This window comes from Dermacentor albipictus, chromosome 5 (assembly GCF_038994185.2).
Source record: "Dermacentor albipictus isolate Rhodes 1998 colony chromosome 5, USDA_Dalb.pri_finalv2, whole genome shotgun sequence".
NCBI classification, from domain to species: domain Eukaryota; kingdom Metazoa; phylum Arthropoda; class Arachnida; order Ixodida; family Ixodidae; genus Dermacentor; species Dermacentor albipictus.
This window is the reverse complement of record NC_091825.1, coordinates 147,991,177-148,007,548: the sequence shown is the minus strand read 5'-3', so window position 1 is coordinate 148,007,548 and position 16,372 is coordinate 147,991,177. Positions and strand designations below refer to the sequence as shown.

At 44.0% G+C, this 16,372-nt stretch overlaps 3 protein-coding genes across 3 annotated transcripts in view; 2 read left to right on the top strand and 1 right to left on the bottom strand.

Moving 5' to 3' along the window:
* The window catches only part of S6kII (Ribosomal protein S6 kinase II), a 32,821-nt gene extending 27,648 nt beyond the window's left edge, over positions 1-5,173 (top strand). Inside the window, exons 17-19 of the mRNA XM_065437504.1 lie at positions 271-388; positions 483-620; positions 1,485-5,173. Of these exons, the coding sequence (XP_065293576.1) occupies positions 271-388; positions 483-620; positions 1,485-1,616 (388 nt within the window). The 3' untranslated portion in view covers positions 1,617-5,173. The remainder of the gene's footprint in view (positions 1-270; positions 389-482; positions 621-1,484) is intronic.
* A 4,087-nt stretch (positions 5,174-9,260) lies between these two features.
* Positions 9,261-10,860, bottom strand: Sod1 (Superoxide dismutase 1). Its single transcript, XM_065437506.2, has 5 exons — positions 10,612-10,860; positions 10,172-10,268; positions 9,918-9,987; positions 9,707-9,824; positions 9,261-9,446 (listed from the first exon to the last, which is right to left on the bottom strand). Exons 1-5 carry the CDS (start codon positions 10,681-10,683, stop codon positions 9,339-9,341), a joined length of 465 nt encoding a protein of 154 aa, XP_065293578.1. The 5' UTR covers positions 10,684-10,860; the 3' UTR covers positions 9,261-9,338.
* Positions 10,861-11,097: 237 nt separating this feature from the next.
* Positions 11,098-15,970, top strand: eIF1A (eukaryotic translation initiation factor 1A). Its single transcript, XM_065437507.2, has 6 exons — positions 11,098-11,254; positions 11,905-11,988; positions 12,581-12,684; positions 14,172-14,304; positions 15,559-15,650; positions 15,792-15,970. The coding sequence occupies exons 1-6, from the start codon at positions 11,239-11,241 to the stop codon at positions 15,795-15,797; spliced, it is 435 nt and encodes a 144-aa protein (XP_065293579.1). The 5' UTR covers positions 11,098-11,238; the 3' UTR covers positions 15,798-15,970.
* Positions 15,971-16,372: the final 402 nt, after the last annotated feature.

Here is a 16,372-nt window from a genome sequence, read left to right as displayed (position 1 = left end):
CGTAAAACTCCATAATTTAATTTTTTAAATGAATTTTAACAGGAACGGAGCATTCAGAATTTGACAGGCAAGCTCGTTCTTTGTGTGTAATGCTGAAAAACAACATAGCAGCTTAGCTTGAGTAGTTTGCAAGGCACCGTCTTTTCCATAGCATTATGTACTGCGATGGAGCTCGCTTTGCAACATTATGAGCATTCACTATTGCCCTGTCTTGTTATTATTACTTTGTAGCTCCAGCAGTTATCCTTATGTGTCTCTATTTCTCGACAGGCATACACCCTTTGCGAATGGACCGAACGACACGCCAAACCACATATTGGCCCGGATTGGAGAAGGGAGGTTTGACCTAATGTCGGGAAACTGGGCCAATATCTCGAGTCCGGCAAAGGTGCGCTGTTTTGGCTCGTTCTTGTGTTCAAACCCAAACGAGGCACATCTGCACTGCATATTCGTTGTTAACTGGGATTATATCTTGTATGCAGCATCTAGTCCAAAAAATGCTGCATGTGGACCCAAAGCAAAGATACAGGGCAGCTGATGTCTTGGGACATGCCTGGATTGTGAACAAGAACAATCTTCCAGTCAGCAGGCTTTCCCATCAGGAGCCTCATCTGGTGAAGGTTTGTCTCTTGCTTCTCATTTTCATTTGTAACTGTGGGTTTCGGTGGTCAGTCACTCTCAGGATGGGAAGCTGCCTTCAAGCTGAGAGCTAGTATTGAACAATGGTTTTCAAGTAATATTCATCCATGGCGTGCTTTTCTCATCTAGCACCGAGTTTACGTTGCGGGTTAAAATTGATCAGGTTGGCTTTCGTTAGGCTAGGTTATGCTGGCTTAAGTTCTGTATTTTCATGTTGTCAAGGGCCCAGATACGTGAGCGACATGCTGTTTGCCTGACCCTTGTGCGCATGTGTGAGTTCCCAAGAGAAAAATCTGTGGCGGCACACCTAGCTGCTGCGGAGAATGGATGTGCTTTGCTCAGTTTGTCTCTAGCGGATAAATCCTCTAAAGTTAGCTAACGCTCCGCTTGTCATTTCGTGGCTTAATGATCACAGTGGCGGTCACATATATAGAGATCAGTTTGCTAGGGGAGAGTGTTAGGTAGATGCCACTTTAGCAGCCACAGCCCAATGAATAATGACACAGTGTTACTGCAGACTTATGGTATTGTGTTTTGCCATTATGGACTCTGTGTTAGCTGCTGCGATCCCATTTGGGCAAAAGTGAAGTGCCGGTTCTCGCGCAGTGCACATTTCCATTGGCTAGGGATGAAAGGAGCAAACTGTGTCCTCCTCCGTAGTGTCCTGCTTTTTGTGGGCTCTTTTTTTCCCTGAGAAATATGGGATAAATGGAAGTGTAAAGACATTCCAAGTCGGATTGTTTCTCTTTTCTTTCTTCCCAGTTTTGTTTTTTTAACATGCTTTTTAAGTATTCAGTGTGCATATCTTTGGAATTTAGATAGCTGGATCTCTCCTTGTGTTGCAGGGTGCCATGGCAGCCACATTCAGAGCCATCAACAACTACCCCAAGCCCCCAAATCTGGAGCCCGTTGCGGCGTCGGAACTGGCTAGGAGACGAGCCAACAAGGCACGGCACCACTCATCCACAGAGGTCTGACGGGCCCCTGATTCTTCCAGAGAAGGGAAAACACACAAACAAAGAAAAGACATCGACTCTGTTGCCTTTTGCACACATTCAGTGACAGCTTCCTCGGACTCGTCAGTATGGAGTTCAGCGCGCATTCGTTGGCCATCTGGAACCCATTATGTTCTTGCGTGTGTACTTGCTTTGTTGTTATTCATTGTCACCGAGTAGCTGTTCGAGCACTTGCATTTGTGTGCGCTTCTGTTTGAAAGAAATAGGCCTCTGCAAGGACCTGCATGGAACAGTGTAGGGTTATGAAATGCTGGAGATTGTTTGAAACAAGCAGGCAAAAGAAACCGCCTAGACTTCAAAGAGCTCGGAAAGTGCCTCTGTGCGCAAGTTTGCTTAGTGGCATGTAGAAGTGTATTGCTGTATTAAGTCTCTTGTTTTTGACCTGAGGAACTAATTAGTTGCCGGAGAATAACTCGTTTAGTTCCACCTTGATACCCTATAGCATATAATTATATATATATGTATATGTGTGTGTGTGTGTATATCTATGTCGTATATGAATCATGTGTTGTTTCTTTTGTCACTGAAGTACCTAAGGTTATGTGCCATTGGATGTTTTATAGGCAAAGATTGATTTTTTTCTATTAATTTTGAGTCGTTTTACTCCTTCAGGAACCTTACCTGGTTCCCCTGCATGGATAGTTTTGCATGGTTTCTGAATAGGGGCCTGCAAGAGCTGTGTTACCTGTGTAGCACCTCGGCATAATTTGTTGCAAGTGTGATCCGCTGTAGTTGATTGTATTGTGAAGCTTGTGTTCTTGACCAGTTCGCCAAGTCCAGAAAGGCTGGCAGTTGTGTTGGTGAGTGAGAAGAATGCAATTGGCATGCACCTCTTTGCTTGCATCAGCATGGGCTGCATTTATCTGGATCTCTGTGGGTAGAAATTGCAGTGTCCATTTGGTAGCCATGTGCAGCACCTTTTGTGTTCTACGGTGTGCTAGAAAGAGAAGAAAGCATAGTGAAAGTTATTTTTAGTGTGTACAGACATTCTTAAAACCACTTAATTGTTTCTAGCTGCGGCATTTTTCTTGTTTTCTGTAGTAGTTCAGTGTACTGTCAAATGGTATTGCCAGGTGTTCAGCAGGTGCAGTTTTTCATCTACGAACTTTCTCTTCCCAATTTGTTTGCTGAGCCTGCCTTTCCTTTCATGTGTACTTGTGTCGTGGATGTTGTGCAAAGACTGAACAGCTTGGCACCAAGTGCACCTAGTACAGTGTGTTATGGAATGGAAAAGCCTGAAGTGTCAGAGATGAGACCTAGTGCCAGCACCTTTACCTTTTTGCTCTCTTTAAACATATCTAGTTCACAAACCAGGTGCGACAGCTTCCATTTACACTGTTCGAACTGCACAAATGTGTTGGCTTAAATCTTTTGGCAAAAGAAAATGTTTTACTGTGCCTTTTAATTGACATAGAAGAGATAAGAGTGACGTCTGTTCACATGCCTATAGTATATGCATGCAACTGCTTTTGAGCTTGATGGGCGGCAGTGCTGAAGAAGGAGGCTCGTGGTGTGATTCCTTGTACCACCAGCCATACTGGCAACCAGATCCAGCAGATTTCCAACAGGTTCATGTTGCGACAGTTGAAACAGCCGTCTTTCAGACACTTTGCATGTTGTATTGGACACTGTATCATACCATGTGCTTTCCTCTTTCTCTTTCCATCAATCAGTTCATTGCTTTGTACGTCTCATTTCAGTGTACATCAAAAAGCACAGTGATTATTTTCTTCTTTAAATTGGATCATCTTGGCACTATATGCAACATTATGCGTGTGCAGTCTTTTTGTTTTTGAATTGCACTTAGTGCATGTAATATTGTGTTGTCCATAGTTCCAATGGAAGTTGTGGTGCATTATCTACACTGTAGACATGAAAAGCATGCACGCTTTGCTGGCATACTTTGTTTTGAAGACTGTGTCCGACACCAAAAGCCAAACTCTGTGATTGAACATGACGTTGCTTTCAGTGGGTTGTGCTCTAAAAGATGTCTAATGCTTATGAAACAACAGTGATGACTGCTCTTCCAACTTGGTGAGACTGCCTATGTTTTTCACAGGTAGATGAATGGTAGGCACTTGGTCATTGTATGCAACGAGACTTGTATTGAGTATGAACAGCTTTTGCATTCATACCCCTCTCTGCTGCACAGTAGTTGGGGGCACAGGCAGCGAGTTTAGAGCTATCAATCCCACGACAAACGGCCTGCTCTTCACAGTGTAGGTACATCATGGTTGTAAATATCTGCACTGAAGTGCTTGTATTCAATTGTGATGGCTGCCTCAAGTTCTGCTGCTATCAGCCATGTGGCCTCAGTGCCTGCAGAAGTAGCGGAATCTCTAGCTTGTGAGACAAGTTGCGTGTTTTGTTTTCTCGGCACCAATCAAATCTAAAGCTACTTTGCTTTTCTGTCCAGAAGAGCAGCTAGGGATACCCACATTGGTTGTCATGTCTTGATACCCCGATTAGTTTGCACTGTTGCTCCTCGCAATTCAGTGCGCTGTCTTAAATTTCTGCAATTAAAAAAAGTTTGTCCTCTTACACGTTATGTTCATAGAGGCATATATAGAAGCGGTGACATCGTAACAGGTTTTCATATTTTATGCTTTCAATGTGAACTCGTGGTGGTTTTAACTGTAGCCTTGAGTGAAAACACAGCTGCCAGTAGAATAGTAGTATGCTAAGTGGCAGCTTAGATGTGAATAAGGCAGCAAACTGAGAGAAAGTGCCAACGATTTGTATTGGAGTTCAAGGAACCTTATATGTGAGAACTACTGAGGAGGAGGTAGCAGTTAAGTTAGTGCTAGTAGCACAATTCACTTGTGAAAATGGGATAACAGTGTAGGAAGAGTTTTGCATAGCTATTTCAATGCATCAAGATGTGCATCACAATATTTCTGCTTCTTCTGCAGTGCTTCAAATCATGCACCTTGTTGAATTGGAAGCATGTAATATGGCACTAAGCACTTGCCGTAGCCTCATTCCAGTGCTAATGGCCGTCCAGGTTGACAAGGCTTGGATGTCTGATGCCACTTCACATTTCGACCACAGTCTTGTGTATGTTGACACTTCGTAACATGTTTTTGTTTTTAATCTGTGTTGTGGCTCTTGTGTAGTTTTCTCGAATGCTTCTTCCCTGAACTACTTTCAAGCTTTTTCAATTGCATAAAATCTTTAGCAGCAGTATGGATGCTGTACTGAATGTTTTTGTAGTACACCAGGGAACATCATCGAGAACAAAATCGACAAGTATACGTCTTGACAAATTCTTTAGGCTCATCCTTCCTTTTACAATTCTCTTCTAAGGTATGCCCACACTAGGATGCAGAAATGCATTCGTATCTATGATGTAAAGTAGAACTCCTTTGATGGACATGATACTTAAACCTTCTAACCTTTTAAGCGCTTCCTTGCTGGCATGTCTTCATAGTTGGTTAGACCTGTATTGATGTGATCTTTCCTCTGAAGAATTTGTTTGATGAGATTGCTAAACAATAAACACTTTGATACATTGTTGACTTGCTAGCGTCCAATACTTATTTTGCCTTGTCATAATTCAGCATGTGTGCCAGTGGGTACTTTTCTTTCATGAACCGATTTGCTGCAGAAATGGAACGCATTTCTGGTCTTCGGAACAAGAAACAAGCATTTGCGCACATTGTCTTCAGCAACTTCTTGTTCTATCTTGTAGCATTATGAAGGTGTCATTTTTAAAAAGCATCACGAAGCTGTGACACAGCACCAGCTACAGTCTGTCAGATTCATTGTGGAAACTGATGAAAAATAAAAAGCAACCCTCTCCCTACAGGAAAATGTGCATCCACCTGACCTTTGTCACGGTTAAGTAACCCACAGATAAAACTGCCAGATTGCTTGGGCCTCCCACTTCCCTCAGCTCGGAATCTTCTCGTTACAGTCGGGTTGCCGAGGCTCGGGCTGGATTGGCGAGCCCTTTCACGGGCGAGTTCTTGCTGCCGCTTGTCGAAGACTGTCAGTTCCTCGAGGAAACTCGCTACATGTGGCCGTCCCATCCGTTTTCCAAGATGGAACTGAACGGAAACGAAGCCAGCGCGAAACCCTTTTACCTTTTCCCTCTCTGGCAGAATTTAAAAGGATCCGGTTGTGCGCATTGCGTGAATGCGCACCTATGTAGCTGGAATCCTTGCTAATAGAGAGTTTTAGATTAGGGCGGCACAAACGTAGGAGCCTCCTAGCACTTGGGGCGACAATACTGCGCATGCGCTGTACTGGTCACCCCAAGCACTACGGGGCCCTAACGCTTGCATCTCTTTCATCTAAAACTCTCTAATTACTCGCGCTTCGGTGCCAGTGCAGCTGTCAACTGATCAACTAACCTTTATCGCAGCTGCACTGCTCTGGGAGCAACTGTTTTTTTGTGCGACCACGACAACGCCATTAAAATTTGTAAGCCAATATAAGCTTTGCTTGAAGAAAGCTTGCAATCTTGCTCTGCATGACAAATTTCCCACTTTTCGGGAAGACTGACCATATTGGAGCTCTCCAGGTACAAGCCCAGAAAACACCTGGTTCCGTAAATCTGACCTTTAAGCTCAGCCAAGGTCAAACTGGAATGCAGAGCACCGACGCGTTTGCACGGAGCAGCATCTGTGTGGATGGATGGATGGATGAAAAACTTTATTAGGGTCCTTTAGGGCGCACACTAGCGCGCAGCGGGCCGCTCCCACGTCGGGACAGAGAGGCCGAGTCTCTCCGCCGCGTCGCGGGCCCGTTGGACAGCCCATAACTGTACTTCGAGGTTGGGGCTGTGTAGGACCGCATCCCAACGTGAAGAAGTGTTGTTTTTATCGCTGTGTAACGCGGGACATCGCCAGAGCATGTGAGGTAAATTCGCTAAATCATTGCATCTGTGTGTTCTCCATTAAACCCATCTCGTGCGCCATCGAGGGGCGACACCTGCCATGCTACTGGCACACTCATCACGCCAGCCTTCCAAGACACCTTCAGTGCAACACTAAACCATGCTATCGCTTTCAATGCTTTTCCTTTGCGTAAAACTAACAATTTTTCTTTCTCTGAAAAAAGTGTTCACCTTACTTCTATTGACCTATTACTGTAACATTACAAAATGTGAATCCTTTTATTACTCTGAACTGACTTTGTGTTAGTTTCGCAGTAATATCTACTTCTGTATTTGTTTTTATTGTTTGTATGTGAAAGAAAAGCTCAAAAGTGATGATGCTTTGTTAGCAACGTGTGAAGATAGAACTGATGTTTTGGCTGCTGTTATGCATCATATGCTGCGCAAGAAAATTGGAATATCACGTAGTGTAGCCTAATGTTGCTTAGATGTCTGCTTAAGTAGGCGTACAAAGACTGGCAGCCAAGCTGTTGCAATTCGGCAAAGCCAGCATGCACCTGATGAGAATAGACAGCAAAAATGTGCTGAATATCTACTTAAGCACAACATGCCAAGTGAAGACTTCAGCTAGCAATGTTTACCGTTCTCGCTACCTAGTACACAATTGTAGCATCCTTGAGGGGCAGCTTTGTAATTGAAGGAGGCTGATTATTCAGGGTGTCTACCAACCGGGAAAACCGAGAATTCTCAGGGATAACTCCGGGAATTCCTGCTTCCATCGGAAAATTAGCAGTAATTTTGTTGAAAAGGAACGGAAGATGCGGTATTGCTGGCTCAAGTGACAGAGAGGAATCGTAACGAATCCTCTTCGACGCCGTGTCGTCCGCTGGAGGAGTTCCCAGTGTATACCATCAACGACCGACTTTCCGGACGCCCGATAATTCGGATGGCTTCGCGGCACCACCCTATACAGTCAATGTAAAAGAACGTCTGAAATTTCGAACGCGAGAACCCTTCGCCGTCCGATTTTCCGGACGTTTTGCCGTGACCGCAGGTCCGAAACGGCAGTAATCAAAGCCACCACCACCGCCGCCATAATGATTACCTTTTTTGTAAACTGAAACTGTGCTAGGGACGAGACACCTACGTAGATGCAGAACTAAACTGCGAACAAAACTGCGTTAATCCCGTCTTGATCTACTCCCTAGCACAGTTTAAGCGCACGCGCACACACACACACACACACACACACACACACACACACACACACACACACACACACACACACAAATGTCTTGCGTACCAGCCACCCAACACCCTCTCCTCGAGTTTGCCGCCTAGCTCGAACCGGCACACTCGCACACAGATCGGCTCGCAGCCGTAGCCACCACTGCTTTGACGTCCACGACCGGTTTTATTAATAAAGCCGGTCGTGAACGTTCGCTATTAAGCCAGTTTCCGAAAGTCAGCTTCGCCTCAGTACAGAAGTGTTACGTGGTGAAGCATACACGAAAGTATTGCAGTGAAGCTAACCAGTGTGGGAAGGGTCAATTATTACGGGACAGTATGTATTCCTTAATTATACACGCGTGCACCCGCCATCTTCTGTCACAGTAAGAGCACCGATATACTTAATAAGTGTACTGGCAGGCCTTCAGAGCTCCTTGGGCTGTGCCTGTGGCGGTTTCAGTCTTTGAGGGCAGTAAAAGACAGGCATTAATTTTTTCGGACGTTGACTGTACAACTGACCAAGAGGATTCTTCAAATGGTCCATGGGGCAAACGCATGACGAAAGGAGGACGAGAACACAAAGGCACTACGCATTGAGGAATGATTGGCAAAGGGAGAGAGAGAGAGAAAACTTTTATACTGAGCCCTTAGTTAATGTTGGTGCAGGGCAGTTCCTGGCCCCTAGCCGCCAGCGCGAGCTGGGTCTGTAGGTCACGCTGGGGAGGGTGGGGGTTCTTGAGCAGTGTGCCGCCATTTCTTTGCTTTTTGAGCTCGCTCCTTCAAACTGTTGGCTGACGCCAAGATGCAAGGGTCCCTCATCAAACCAAAATAAACTCTTTATAGTAGTGAAATGCAACACTGAGGCGTTGTGCGTGGACTGAGAATATGTCAGGACAGTTGAGGTAGACAGGAGATGTTGAGAGAATCTCACTTGTAACAAAGTTCAGGCCTCACACCAATGAGCTTGCTACGAGTTTTAGAAATCTTATATTTGAATATATTCGCATCTCGTTTTTATTCGTATTTGAGAATGTTTGACTCGATTTGCAATGTTTTACCACATTTGTCGAAGATAAGTTTATTCCCTGTGCATTTTATTAGCTCCGCCCTTCTGTTTTCTTGGAGTATTATACACTGCTCCTTACTATTCAAACTGGATCAAGTAGTTCTTTTTTTTTTTTAACATGCTTACCAAAGAGTGGAACATAGGGCGACAACCTGTCTTCACATGAAACTAAGTTCTGTGCGACTCAGGGAATTTTGCAAATGCACTCGGGGAATTTGGAAATGTGCAACTTGGTAGACACCCTGTTATTGTAGAGGACCATTTGCAGCAAGTCTGAATATAGGCTAGGGCATGCACAGGTTTTTCAAACTTTTGAGTGTGTGCACAGCGACTGCAGAATTGGTAGCAATACAGGAATGCCAAATTTATATATGACAGTGCATCTGAGTCACATTAGTAGTAGGCAATACCATGCCGAAGATGCAGAATGGCTGGTGCATAAAGCCACAAAAAGAAGCGGGGGGGACACTTCGGGGAAAAAAAAGTTTATTGGTCTGCATGTTGAGAATGCATGAACGAAGTATCGTAAATGTGCCATTTTGTTGGCTTACTTGGTGATGCCAACTACACCACAGGCAAGTCGTGCACCCGCATTCCCTGTAGTCTTGCTCAGTTCATGGCCTCCCTTTCCAAGGTCGTCTGGGTCGGCGTGAACCTGTTAATATTTGTCATGAGTTGCATAGTGAAACTGTCTACAAACATCTCTGCTGCTAAAGAATTTGCTAGTCAATGAATTGCATAGCAGAGAAAAGTTTCACGGATTATTCACATTCACTACAGAGCGAGAACAAGTAAACATGGATGTGGTGTCAGCCTGTACATTTGAGTGCAACAAGTGCTGACAAGGGATGTTGGTCAGTGCTACACTTCTGCGTGAAAAGCAGGCATTAACTGTCCCGGGGATTCGACACTCACCACAAGAGATCGTCCAATGATGTTGTGCGCTCCACAAAGAGAAATTACACAGTCCTCGATGTTGACCTTCGCAACACCATCGTCGCCAGCAACAACATTGCCCAGGTCTCCAACATGCCTGTTAAAGGATAAGTGCGCAGGCAGTAAGAAAATTTCAATGAGCTGACCAAACGCATCGACGCCCTGATGCATCGAGTTCCACACAAATCACCTGTTCGAATCAGTCGGTGCACCATGCTCCTTGCCGTGCGGGTTGAAGTGCGCACCTGCACTCACACACCCTGCAAAAGAAAAACCACGTCAATAACACGCAGGATACAAACCACCTGTTAGAAGCAGGTCTGCCCCAGTGGGACAAATGCGCTGTGTGCGCGGTTGGCTGTGCACACTTAGCGCGGTACAAAAAGTGGAAAGAAACTGTGATCAACCAAATTGGCTTAACTGGTGTGAAACAACTCAACTTACCGTTAGTGTTATCTCCGAACTCGTGAATGTGAAACCCATGAAGTCCTTTCCCAAGGCCAGTTACTTCGCCGACAACTTTAACCGGCTTTCCCTCGCACTGCATGAAACACCGCCGCATGATTAATAAAACACCGTGTACAAATTAATAAACGAAGTAGCTGTTTTCAAGTGGCCCGAAGGCCATTCGTAACTTTTGATAGCCGCGGAAGCACTCGAGAAGGAAACATGCGACGATCGAGGTAATGGTGCCGTGTGCAGAGCCCCGGCGCTTAGACCATTAAATAACAAGTAGTACCAGACGGACGAGATATATTGCCAGATAGCTACATAATTAAGGTAGCAATGCGTGCTGCGAGAGTTGCAAAAAAGTACTTCTTGGCACATAGTCGCCTGTTTTGGCACATGACGAATGTGCGCGAATGAACTGAACGAACACTCACCTCCTGCGAGAAGTGAAGGGTCCCCTTGGTTTTGTCCGAGCCCGACAATACGCAGACAGCCTTGATTGTCATCCCGAGTGCCTGACTTCTTAGGATTAACGTTTATATAAAGTATCAGCGTCTCACCGGTGGTTTCGGCAGCAAAGTCGCGCGTATCGAGAACTCAGAATGCGGCTCGCTGCAGAGCCTATGGCGGAGCTGAGTTCAGTTTCTCTCTTTCCCCGCCCCTGAGCGCGTTTAAATACTCCACTTGCGCTCTGCGCGGCTGCGCTAACAACCTTGTACTGCGGCGCCACTAAAAACCAAAACAAGAATTGGGTCAGATCAAAACAAAAAAAATTGGAACAATAAGCTCTATAGAATACCTGCGCAGATGCCCAGAAACCACACGGCAATTTATGGTGTAAATTATTGTATTTTGAATTTTATTTTTTATCACGCGGTGACGGTGACGCTGATTTCAGTGCTTTATGCGAAATAGCACAGCAAATATAAGCAACAATGAGGCTCCGCAGGCAGCGCCATCTTTTCTGGGCTTGTGCGTCGTCCATATTGCGTGGTGCACAAGTAGGTCTCCGAAATTTGTGAGCATTTCGTTGTGAAAAACGCCAACTAAGCACTCCTGACATGCCGAAGAACAAGGGTAAGTACTCGGCTTTCAATTGTTTCCTGAATCGCCGTAGTATTAAGTCTCGTGCGTTAGTGTGAGGCGGCTGACTGCGGCCCACAATGGTTGTACTTCCATGCGCTGATGTAATGCGTACAGCGTTATACTTTATTTGCAAAAAACCTACTCCAAGTTTCTGTAGTTGCGGGAAGGCGTATCAGTACTGTTATAAAGGTTGTGTTAAGTTTCGAACCGAAACAAACGTATTGAGCTATAAGTAGTAGCGCAAATTGTGCGAGACTGCTTCCCTTGTTATCTCTAATAGGAATGTATGATACTTTGCTGCACCAATTTTGACTTCTGCAAAGACTCCGTAGTCACTTTGTCACTGTGCACGTTCTTTTAGCCGTGCGAAGCGTTTTGTGAAGTATTGGGGATGTTTATAGTTGCGATGTTTGTCGAGTAGTAGGGCACTGCTTTCACTGTGGTGTCATTGTGACGACCGTAAACGGAGTGTGAAATCATAAGTAATGCAGTGAAAGTGGTTAAGTACCAAGATCCTTTTCACAATTCGTGTAATGTACGACGCTAATAGCCTGTAGTGGATCACATAATTCAGTGACGCATATCCCCAATAGCTGCTGTGTCATGTTTGCGCCTTGACATTCCTTTCTTGATGCTTGTAGGAAAGGGAGGTAAAAATAGGAGAAGAGGAAAGAACGAAAATGAAACTGAAAAGAGAGAACTCGTCTTCAAGGAGGACGGCCAAGGTAAGGTTTTGCACACGCCTACTACCAAGTATATGTGCGATCACTTACCCGGTCATTTACTGCGTCGCTTGTAAGCATTAACGAACAAGCAGACTGTCCGTTCAGTGAAAGTTTGCATCTGGTTAGCAGCATAATTATAGGCAGTAATTGAGTATAGTAGTAAATTCGGCTTATTTAAATCGACCGATTCGAACTAGTACTAACTTTTTTTGCTTGGTTTGAGTTGGGTTCGAGGCCTAATTGTTGTTTGCAATCTTACTTAGCAGTTTTCTTTAACCCTTGCTTTCATCTTGTGACTTGATGTGAAGGTGGCATATGCCATTCCTTCCCGCCATACATTATGCAGCTGATACAGCAATAACATTCTGGATTACCTACGTTCTGAAAGAATGACTCCAGCAACTTTTACAGCTTTGTTTTCAAGAATTGTTTTTCATTATGTGCACTGGTGTTTCTTCTACAATCTTGTCACTCACAGTTTCGATTCTTAGGAATGTGTAGTCATTTGAATATACTTTTTCATTGAACCAGTAGCAAACATTCTAGCTTTTGTATAACAACTTCCGTTTTGTGGCTTCCTTGTTTCTCACAGAATATGCTCAAGTTATCAAAATGCTTGGCAACGGACGGCTAGAGGCCATGTGCTTTGATGGCATGAAGAGACTGTGTCACATTCGAGGAAAACTGAGAAAAAAGGCAAGTATAAAAGTTATACGAAGTTGTGTAGCTGTGTGTGCCGTGCATGCTCTGTGACATGGTTTTCAGTATTTTCATGTGACCAGGGTCCTATTTTACTACTTGTAGGTATTTCGCTACCTTTGGCAGGCACGGCAAGGTACAGCCTCTGTCGTATTTAGCCTGAACATGCATTAAGTGCCTTATTGCTTCCCCATAGGCAATATATTACTGTTATTAGTGTTGGGTGCCTTAAATATGCTAGCTTAATACATCGTCCTTCCAAGGCATTTAATTCTTGCTCTGTACAGTCCGCATTTTAACACATAAGTGCTGTTAAGCCACTAGAGATGAATCTTCACTGTTCGGGTCAAGTCTGACAGTAGCTGTATTCTTGCCCACAAGTTTTTGTAATGTACAAATTGCGAAAAAGCCCAAATTTGTGCTGAGGAATTCTGTGGCCCTACATTATATAGTTTTTCTTGTGAGCTATCGATTCAGCATTGCATGTACTGTTTGCTTCATGCTTTTTCTCTTCCGTTTATTTTTCTAATTTTTTGAATGGCAGTGCATTCTTTGTTGATTGTATTTGTATTCTGCATATGCAGACTCTAAAAACTAAATGCTTCTGATGTCATAATATTCAAATGAAGACATTTTCTATTTTTCCTCGTGTCTCAAGTTTCGCCAGCATGTGGCGAAAATGAAGGGGAGAAAAATTAAAATGGAACATTTGTGTTCACTGCGTAACTTTCACAAACCTGCTTTATGCCAGGGTTGTCTGCAGGCTGAAATGAGTGCAGTCTGAAAGGCAGACTAAAATCCCACGCACTTATCTGCATTACCCTATCCAACCAATAAATTGTCACTTGGTTGGCCATTGAAGTTGACCATGTAGTAGCATCTACATCATTAATAGATACTATTGGTTCAAAAGTCTTCGAAGTACTGCATGAAACTGCTGCCAAGTTTCCTGCTTAACATCATTGATACTAGGAAAGCATTAAAATATGTGCGTGATTCAGGTAGTCCGCTGTCACAGTCATCTGTGAGGTACAAGGCTTGCTTCCCAACTGGTTACCACTTTTCAATAGTGCTCAACCACCCTTGTAGTCGAGTTGAGCTTATGGGCATGTTTAGTAGACTTGGGAGGGTATTCCGTAAATGTTCACCTAGTGGACATGTTCATTTCATTTGCTGCTGAAGGTCTGATTGGCCGGTGCGTGTCACAACGAGATGAGCATTTCTACCTAACCAGCACCTCGGCAGCAGACAAAATGAACATGTCCATTAGGTGGACGCTTGCAAATACCTCTCCCCCCCTTTGTTATCCATAATTTATTGTAGTTGTCCCACTGCAGTGCCTGTTGCTGCCATTGTCTAGCATTGGAGTGAAGAATTTCATCAATCAAGCAATTAATCAACATAATATGGATACCATGCCACGAAAAAGGCAACGCAGTTTACATGAAGAATTGTTGAATTGATTTTTGCAATGCTGGTTGCAGGTTTGGATAAACCAGGGTGACATCATTTTAGTGGGTTTGCGGGACTACCAGGATGCCAAGGCAGATGTCATCCTCAAATACAATCCAGACGAAGCACGAAACCTGAAGTCCTACGGAGAACTGCCTGAGCACGGTAAGCTGCAGCTTGAGAGGCATACTGATTTTCCTTGTTGCTTAAGTTCATTGCAGTGCTAACTAAATGGAACACATGCAGCTACCTCCAAATATCAGAGTTGCACTCACAAATTACTTCAGTTTCTTCATTCCAGTGTAGCAAACACTAAATAGTTTGAAGACCCAGTTATGACAAAAAGTTAATTAAATACGTAAAATATAGGCACCACACAGACAGTTTGGAAAAAATTAGGCAGCGTCTGTTGAGTAGCTTCGTGAGCATTTGTGGCTTCTGCTGCAGGGATTGGGAACATTTTGGGTTATATTTTTTGCTCTGCAGTGCAACCAGAACTTCACTGTGAAGCATTGGCTCATACCCTATCGCTAAACCTGTCTTAAATGGACGCTAATAGAAACATTAAGCCAAGCCTATTTCAAACTTAAGCTATTGTGGCCACTGTTATTCTGAAAGTAAGCCAAAAAAGACTAAAGGAATGAAAAGTGGCAGTGCCATCCTGAAGTTCCTGCACTGCCTCGCCATGAAATTGTGGATTTTGGCAGTGTCAAATAGGTGTAGTAAATGGTTTGTTGGTAAAGGCCTGGCAAGTTTTTAGAAGTTTTTTTGTGCCAAAATGCCCTTAATCTGAGAGAATACTCTGCCATTTTCTTGGCACAAAAAGAGCAGTGCTTCATTTTCTGCTCTAGTAGTCACACTTCTACTGTTACATGAATTAAAACTGTTTTGAAAGAATACTTTGCCAGCCTAAACTCACTTAGAGTAGCTTGTTAGTGCCTAAATAAGCACAGAGGTAAATAAGTGAGAAGTTCGTGCTATGAATTGGACCACAGGATAGAAAAGAGAAGGGAACATAAGCTGTGGTGGTCCAGAAGTCTATTGGCACATGGCTTTTGATGGCACATTTCGGTAATAGGTGTTCCAGTGTAATAAGAACGTTTCTCTCGTGGCTTTTTTTACGGGCCTGCAATCGCTAGTCTCCCTGTGTTGCGTGTAGTGATCTCCTGAATAAAAGGTGTGTTCATTCGTGGGAATGATGCAAGTGTTCTCAATGCAAGATATAGAACTGCCACTGTAGCTTGCAGTGAAACAATTGTTTCTTTGGAATTTTTTTCAGTGCGATTACCTTCACATGTGTGGTCATTTGCTTTGAAGTCCAAGATTTTAATGGTGGCACTGTTCTGATCTTGTGCACTGCCGTCATGTTGAGGTTAACTGGTGTTGTGCAGACATTTAAATCACTTCAACTTCTTACAGCGAAAATCAACGACACTGTCAACTTTGGTGAAGAAGAGGAAGACGACAACATTGAGTTCGATGAAGTCAGTGGCGATGAGGACATTGAGGGGGTAAGTGTCGTGCTGCCATTTGTTACTTTTTCTTAGTTCTCAAGCAGCAGTGTATTGCATGTTGGTTACCACATTTCATGATGCTGGCTGTTACGTTGGTGTGTTGTAGTTCTCACCTTGTGTATCTCGTTCCCTTTCTAGATCTGAGCATTGGTGAAGAGCATGCAGGAGCAATCCCCACAGTATCACCGTTTGCAGAATGTCGAATGCCGCTGGTTTCTCTCGGCTACCTTTCATGCGAAATTTACCATTTTTTCCGTGCTTGTGTCGTGTGAAGTCTGCAGAAGTAAAGGTAATAAAGTGCTATTTATTTTCCTTTCTTTCCGGCCCAAGAATTTGCTGACAGCAATGACTGCGCTGTCAATAAACTGTTGCACACGTATGTGCCGTTGCGACCGCAACATTGGTGAGGAGGAAGCCTGTTGTCAGAGTTTGACAGGTAAAATGGACTTTGAAAATAATTTTTTTTTTTTAGAAATGTAAATTTTCCCTTGTCATCAGCGGCAACATTCTGCTGTTCTGCTTTCATGAGTGTTTAATTGAAGTGGGTGATTCTGGGCTCTTGCTATGTCACTGCAGTGTAGTTGGGCAATCAAGAAAGGAACCTGCCTCAACTTGCCGAGTTGTAGCTGTTTATCTGGAGCTGTTACCACCCTTGTGCTCTATTGTTTTTACTGTGGTGTGTGTAAGGCAGCGATGAAATGATTGAATGGTTGTAGACA